Here is a 7,650-nt window from a genome sequence, read left to right as displayed (position 1 = left end):
TTGGAAATCCTTGTTTGTGAAGTGGCAAAAGCAACCTCTTTTTGCAACGTCTGGCATCCTACAGGACTTCAATCAAATTGAGTTGCATTGATTAAAAAAAAATACTGGCTACCATGGAGCTACTAATCCTGTAGATATTCAATCTTTTTATCGCCTAATAGAAATCCACTGTCCTTTGGCAAAGGTATCCTTTACATGGTAGGTCAAAACACAGCCCCAGTTTCAGTACCAATCGCTGAATATTATGCAAATCGGTGTTTTAAAGTTGGTAGCCACGAAATGTTCTGATCCGGTCAGGAGACTCGTGTGTTCACATTTCTCATAGTGTTTTCATTGGCCAGCGTGCGCGATGCACCTATAATGCGGTCCATGGTATTATTCACAGGCGTACCGAATGTTATTCTCACGTCCTTCTGATAAAATCATCAATTGGTTCGTCTATCCCTCGACTTTGCTGCAGCGAGCTGCACGCAGGCGTCCAGACGCAGATTCCACCTGCATGCGACAGCCGCAGAATGAAAACTGAGCCAGAGCGCACAATTTGACTGCCGTAAGTACTGTAATATCTGTACCAAAATGTGTGTACCATCGCGCCGCCCACATTCCCCTTTCCTAAGAACGTAGTTCATACAAATACCCTAGTTATTACACTACAATTCAGCGTGTCCCGTTGAATCTAACATTGGATTATGTGTAGGGACCGAGTTAAACGATTAAACGATCAGAGCGTGTTGCGGATTTCTTTTCAAGTTTCAGGGTTCATTCGGTGGTAAGATCTTATTCCATATGAGGGGTTAGAAAAATCTATCAGCAGGATGTTTTGCCACCGCACAACTATTGCTATGATAGTCATCCATCATAGGATTCACACCAGTTGTATCATAGTAGGCCTAACAGATTTGAGCATTTGAGTAAACAACAAAGTTTACTCTTAAAGGGAGAGGTTATAACACCTCAGTCACTTTCAGTGTTTCAGGCCTCAATTTTTTTACGAATGAATTTCAGAAACGGCTTAATTCACAAAACAGTGGAACACAGTACATTTTAGTACAAGTCACCCGTTGTTATGCATTTCATGGCTCGTACGTATTCTTTCCTCGAGCATTGTGCAGTCCAGATTCGAACCGCCTCACCATGAGCTCCAAACTGGGAAGCTCTTTGATGAGGGTAGCCTAGAAACGGTGAAAGAACTTGAGTCATTTTCACAATCTGCCTCTCCATCATTGGTGTCTGCTGTTCTCCCAGTTCCAACTCCGAAAAGTGGGTAATCAGTCTCTCATTGGCATCCTGAGTGACTTCCTGTGCCAGAGATCCTCTCAGCTCTCCAGAAGCACTGTCTGGTTAAAGATTACACTTCTAAAAGGTCTGTACACTGCCAGCTGGCTGTCTACACCGTGGACTGGACGTTTTTACTGTAGTTTTTACTAAGGAGATTCAGACATGATAAGGAAATGGCCCTGCTCACTTTCTTAGAGTGAGGCAATGTTGGAAGGTGCTGGTGATGTGAAATCATCTGGTCAGCAGGTGTGTGTGTGTGTGTGTGTGTCTGTGTGTGTGTGTGTGTGTGTGTGTGTGTCTGTGTGTGTGTGTGTGTGTGTGTGTGTGTGTCTGTGTGTGTCTGTGTGTGTCTGTGTGTGTCTGTGTGTCTGTGTGTGTGTGTGTGTGTGTCTGTGTGTGTGTGTGTGTGTGTCTGTGTGTGTGTGTGTGTGTCTGTGTGTGTCTGTGTGTGTGTGTGTGTGCGTGTGCGTGTGTGTGTGTGTGTGCGTGTATGTGTGTGTGTGTGTCTTAATATATGATTAATGATTCAAGTGACACTCTTTCACGCTTCATTTCTCTGATTAGGGCTGATCTCCAGTCCGATGATGACATAAGCTACATTGAACTTGGAGAGGAATGTTCCAGTATGATTTTAGCCAATCCAGATTTTGGGTCTCAACCTTCTCAAATATGAGAAATGTTTTAGTATATATATTTATTTATTTTTGTACAACCAAAGGATGATAGAATGTAGGTTGTTGATATGTCTGATGTTACACAATGCCAAAGGAAATAAAAGATTGACATTGTCCCACCTCCACATTCAAGATAGAACTCTGCCCACTCTGAGATATGGATCACACAACCCACTCCAATGAGTTATGCAGATAGAACATTGTATAACATTGTAAAACACAAGTTACACAATGTCAAATCCTATTGAATAAGCCTAAAGTATTTGAATTAAAACCTCTAACACTGTCTATGTCAGTTTACATGAGAACAGCGATGACCTCATGAACACATGTGCCCCCCCCCCCTCTCGCTCACCTTGGTGTTCTCCCTGGCCCTTGTCCCAGAGTGATGACATCACCAAGCAGCTGCAGACAACACAACAGTGACTTAGCTCCTGTTAAAATCATTTAGGAGGAAAATAGAACGGGTGAGAGAGAGAGAGAGAGAGAGAGAGAGAGAGAGAGAGAGAGAGAGAGAGAGAGAGAGAGAGAGAGAGAGAGAGAGAGAGAGAGAGAAAAGGGGAAAAAAGCTCACAAAAAAACGAATTTTCCAGAGGTAAGCAAAATAATGTTAGTTGGGGGAATTCTGAATATAAACCTAATGAATTATCAGCAGTGAGGATTATGGAATCATTCAGAAAATATTAACCCATGAATACGAGGCTGGAGAGACAATGTCTTTATACATACATGATAGTTATACAAGGGAAGCCAAATCAAAACTCTTGATGTCATAATTGTAATGAATACCCACAGAGAAGGGAACAGCTGTATCCAAATGCTGGGGTATTTATTACAACCAAAAACACACACAGGTCCACATACAGAGAGTGAAAAGGAACAAAAACAGAGATTCAGAACAAACTGTCGTCACTTCAAGAAAACACTAGCAGGCTTGGTAGAGTGACACACATTACCTCACAAAGGACAAGGTGTGAATGAACAGTTTATGAAGTGGCAGTAAGTGGTAGAGGGAGAACAGGTGAGTGAAAATTTGCAATCAGTATACTCTGGGGACTGGGATCTGCTGCGAAAGGTGTGTTCATGGAGTCCGGTGACAGGGGTGTGTTTCCCAGCCTTGTGGGAAGGTTCGGGAAGAGGGGCCGGCCTTACATTAATGAGGTTAAATAAGGAAGAATGTGTTTACTAGTCAGTAAGGCTTGGCCCCTATAAGGAGAAATGTTGTTTTAGAATGCGGTTTCAAGTCTAGACTATTCAAAATCCAAAAGCTCAAAATGATATCAGGTTAGTTGCATGGCATTTGTGGTATCCACATTCGAAGTAAGAGCATTAGAAACATGTTGAGTAACAACAACATGGTGGTTTATGGGTTCATCTTCTAGACCATTCATGCATTATGATACAATGTTATGAAAATAATTTGGACTAGACAGATTGTAAAAATTGAAAATCTCTTCATTTATTAACTTGTGATTTCAGCTTACATTTACTTTTATGCATTTAGCAGACGCTTTTATCCAAAGCGACTTCCAAGAGAGAGTTTTACAAAAGTGCATAGGTCACTGATCATAACAACGAGATAGCCCCAAACATTGCGGGTAGCCAAACATGTAGCATACATTTTGAAACCAAATAAGTCACAAAGGGAAGAACAATAAGAGCATGTAATTTGACAAGTTACAATTAAACAGCAAGAACCTCAAAAAGTGCAAGAGTGTACCTGTGGGGGGAAAAAACAAGCAACAATAATATATTTCACAGCGAGTACAAAAATTTTAAGACAGTTACAACAAACCAACAAGAGCAACATCTGCTTATCTGCATACCTGATCAAAACACACATGCTAAATCGGATGACTTGTTGCTGCTCATCACATCCGTTCAGTGATCCCTCCAAAGCCAGATGGGTCACATTCTGTTGTTCCCAACTTGCCACTCAGAACAGATCTTTTGCTGTTTTATGTCCATTTTAAAAAGCGCTGTGATTGGTCAGAACACAAAAGCATGTTACATGATACGTGATTCGAGTAAATAAAGGACATGCTGAACACCAGCACAATCACATGGTATTTCCCCCCAAACAATCGACTACACCTTTCACTCGAAGAAATACAGATAAGGATTGCACAAGGGATTAAACACATTGAAATAGCCTATTCAAGTGATTGAGAAATGAAGAGGTGGCACCAGAGCAAGTACGGATCTGTGCATGTCTTTTCTTATTCCTTTCCCCACCCAGTCCCTCCCCAGTCCTTCCCTAGTCTAACCTGTAAAACCTGCTGGCACCTGGAAGACAGCAGCCAGTCGACTGTCAGCTTTTTTAGAGCAGTCAGTGGACTACATGGGCTTCTAAGTGGGAGAGGCTATGGAGGAGGCCAACACAGAGGAGGACATTGAGGCGCTCATCGACGGCATGGACTACATCCCGGGTCACTTCCACCTGGACCTCAACCTCAACTGTGAACCTCAGGGCCCGGGGGAGCTGAGACGCAGGGACACCCACCTGAGGCAGGACAGCCTGTGGGCCGAACTGGAGGCCGAAGCCGGATCTTTGCAGTACGCCGTCCGCAACCTCCTGGGTCTCCTGGCCTTCCACCTGGACCATCTGGAGCAGGCTGAGGAGGCCTTTAGGAGCATCTGCCAGGAGGACCCTGGAAACCTCAACGCCTGGGCCAACCTGGGATACGTCTACGACCGCCTGAAGAGGGAGCTGGATGCCGGGGAGTGTGTGGAGAAGGTGTCCCAGCTGATGGGCTTGGAGGCTGGGGAGGCCGGCCAAGCGGAGTCCAGGCTTCTGGCGGCCCGGTGCCTGGCAGAGCAGGCTTATGCTCACCCCTATGATGTGGAGTTGGACAAAGAAGAGGACCTGAGAGAGAGACTGACTGCTGCGCTGACACTGTACAACCGAGCCCTATACTACGGAGGGCAGCTGGTGAGATATGACATCACAGAAGAAGTTATTTCATTGGCAAGTTTATTTCCTGCTGTATGTCATTCAAGGGAGGATGGTTAAACAATGTTTTCGACAGATACCAACAGAAGAAAAAAGAGGCTGGTATTTCAAGATGGCGACGATTTATATAAGGTAGTATTCAAATTTGTGTAAATGCAGTATTGATACAGTCTCAGACGTTTGACAAAAAGATTCTGCCAGCTAGCTGTAGCGTTGAAGAGTAATACCATACATCTCTGCCTTTAGACTTGATGATATAGTAAAGGACAAAGAGGATTTCGAGTATGCCAGACTGTCTTACTACAACAAGGGCTTGAAGCTGCTTGCAGAGACCTTGAACTCCGAAAACACACAACATAAAGGTATGCCTGGACAAATAATGAAAGTGTATCTCCTGTTGATGTCCTGAACATGGATTGATTGGTCAATCAGTAAGAGTGCTTCCTACATCCCCTCCCCCTGCTGTCCACCCCTCATGTCCCCCCCTCTCCCCACAGCTCTTGGCTGGTGTTACGTTGGCATCCTGCTGGAGAGGAAGGAGGTGTTCACCACTGTCCCCATGTCTGTGCATGACTGTGGCTTCTCTGGCTCAGACCCCCTGTCCTGCTATGGAACGGTACGTGCACCGCAAAGCATGGGAAACAGATATTAGTAATAAAATCTATGATTTACATAAAGAAGGCCATTCTGGCGCCTGATATTGTCTGAGTCATGATGTCTACTTCCTGGACGCACGCAAGGGCTATAAACTTGGCGCCATGTCGGGTGTTCATCTATAACTGTAGATGTCGTTGATTTTTCTCCCAGGCTATAAAACTAGCCAAGGATGATGCATTCATCTTGAACTGCTTGGCCAAGGTGTTCGTCCTACTGGGTAAACACGAAATGGCCACAGGGATCTGCAACATGGCGCTAAACGTGTTGCCTGACGCCGAACTCAACTGGCAGGCCTACTGCACACGTGCAAAGGTGAACCCACGCCAACGTTAACTACCCAAATATTTTCCAGCCCCCGTAGTAGTGTGATATTCAAATATAGAGTATGTGGAACTGGAGAGTAACGGATCTGCTGATCGCCCCCAGATCAACGTGACGGCTTACGTGAGGGATCTGGAGAGAGCCAAACAGGACCAGGCTGGGATACCTGACAGACACAATCTGACGGCGGCTAAGGCAGACCTGGAGAAGGTGCTGGTCGTAAGGCCCTGCCTACGCACACACCTGGAGATGGGACAGGTGAGAGGAGTAGAGGGCTGAGTCATGATGGCTAGTGGAGGTATTATACTGTCGGTAAGGTTCAATCATGAAGAGAGGATGGTTGGTTATAAATTGCATAAAAGTAGAGCAAAAAGTAGCCATTGAATTGCATAACTACTGGGTGTGACCTCTTCCTTCACATCAACATGTTGTTTATGGAAATTAGGCGTGAGTGCTTTTTGGCTGTGAAGTAACTATTGTGAAATGTGAACACCATTTACTTGATCGCACGCAGTCGCTATATGCTGTCATTTCTTCACACCTGTGTTTTACACCGTACAAAATGTCTGCGTGCGAGTGGACCGCGTGGAATGGTTGCATGTGGGTGTTTTCTTGTTTGAGTGTGCACACACAATACCTTGAATAAACAAGCCTTGGTCTATGTGTGCCTCAACGCAGGTGTATTACTACATGGGCGTGGATGCCGTCCAGGAGAGTTTGCTGGTGGACGAGGGGGCTTTGAACAGCGCCCTGGTGAGTCTCTCCCAGGCCCTGCAGTGCGACCTGGGCGACAGCCTGCCCGACCTCCACCTCCTCAGGGGGCGCTGCCTCCTCCTGAAGGGCGAGGAGCAGAACGCAGCCGACTGCTTCAAGAGGGCCCTCGAGCTGGAGCGGCCGGGCAGTGGGGACACGTCTGCTCTGCGCTGTCTCCTGGAGGCCCTCTTGGCCCTGTTTGCCCAGAGCGGCCCCGACCCCGGCCCCGCCATCAGCCAGCTGGAGGTGTGGGTGCGGCGGGCCGAGGAGAGGTACGCGGAGGACGTGGTGGAAGCCGAGCTGAGGTATCTCTGTCGGACGCACACGGCCGAGGTCACAGAACTCTCCAGGGCTCTCATCAGGAGAGGAAGGCTTGACCTCGTGAAGAGGCTGCTTAATACTGTGCAGCCCAACCGCACTGCCAGTAAGAAAGTACTGGCAAGGTCTATGTCTATTTGAAGAGGGATTTGATCTTTCACCAAGAATGGAAGATAATCAGTTTCTCCTCCGATGAATTACAATGAATATGTTGGCCATTAAAATGTTCCCTATAAGTTATATCATTTTCTATAAAAGAGAAGAAGTTGTTTATGCTTCTTTGTAGCTATTCAGATATAGATATACTGTATATTTTCTTAGCATGACCCACTGCAGTAACTAAGAACCCAGAATAACTACATCTAGACAGGCAGCTATACACCAATGTATTTCACTGAATAAAGAGAACAAGAAAGTAGATTAATGTTCAATTTCAGCCCAATTGATGTATATAAAAACAAATAAGAGGTTTTCATTTATACTGTACACAGACAGAGTTGATTTATACCAGATATGGAAATTTCATTTGTTGACAATAAAATAAAAGTTTAAATAAACTGTAGAGTATGTTCATGATGTAAGATTCATTTACAATCCTGGAGCCCACTACACATTTAGCTCCAGTACTTTATGACCTGTGTACACATATCTGCATGGATCACAACTTCTTGGAAATGCCATTAAGTTTTATTTTAG

The 7,650-nt window shown here is 45.2% G+C and overlaps 1 protein-coding gene across 1 annotated transcript; it reads left to right on the top strand.

Moving 5' to 3' along the window:
• The first annotated feature begins 4,213 nt into the window (after positions 1-4,213).
• Positions 4,214-7,516, top strand: ttc22 (tetratricopeptide repeat domain 22). Its single transcript, XM_067230500.1, has 7 exons — positions 4,214-4,884; positions 4,982-5,037; positions 5,152-5,267; positions 5,403-5,521; positions 5,713-5,874; positions 5,989-6,141; positions 6,562-7,516. Exons 1-7 carry the CDS (start codon positions 4,318-4,320, stop codon positions 7,093-7,095), a joined length of 1,707 nt encoding a protein of 568 aa, XP_067086601.1. The 5' UTR covers positions 4,214-4,317; the 3' UTR covers positions 7,096-7,516.
• Positions 7,517-7,650: the final 134 nt, after the last annotated feature.

The sequence above is a fragment of the Osmerus mordax genome, chromosome 27, assembly GCF_038355195.1.
Source record: "Osmerus mordax isolate fOsmMor3 chromosome 27, fOsmMor3.pri, whole genome shotgun sequence".
Classification (NCBI taxonomy): Eukaryota; Metazoa; Chordata; class Actinopteri; order Osmeriformes; family Osmeridae; genus Osmerus; species Osmerus mordax.
Note: the sequence above shows the minus strand (reverse complement) of the source record. Positions and strands in the feature narration are given on the sequence as shown.

Coding starts and splice junctions, on each gene's coding strand:
- ttc22 (XM_067230500.1), top strand. CDS start 4,318: ATGGAGGAGGCCAACACAGAGGAGGACATTGAGGCGCTCATCGACGGC. Junction 5,038..5,151: donor ATGGCGACGATTTATATAAG/GTAGTATTCAAA, acceptor CTCTGCCTTTAG/ACTTGATGATATAGTAAAGG. Junction 5,875..5,988: donor CCTACTGCACACGTGCAAAG/GTGAACCCACGC, acceptor GATCGCCCCCAG/ATCAACGTGACGGCTTACGT.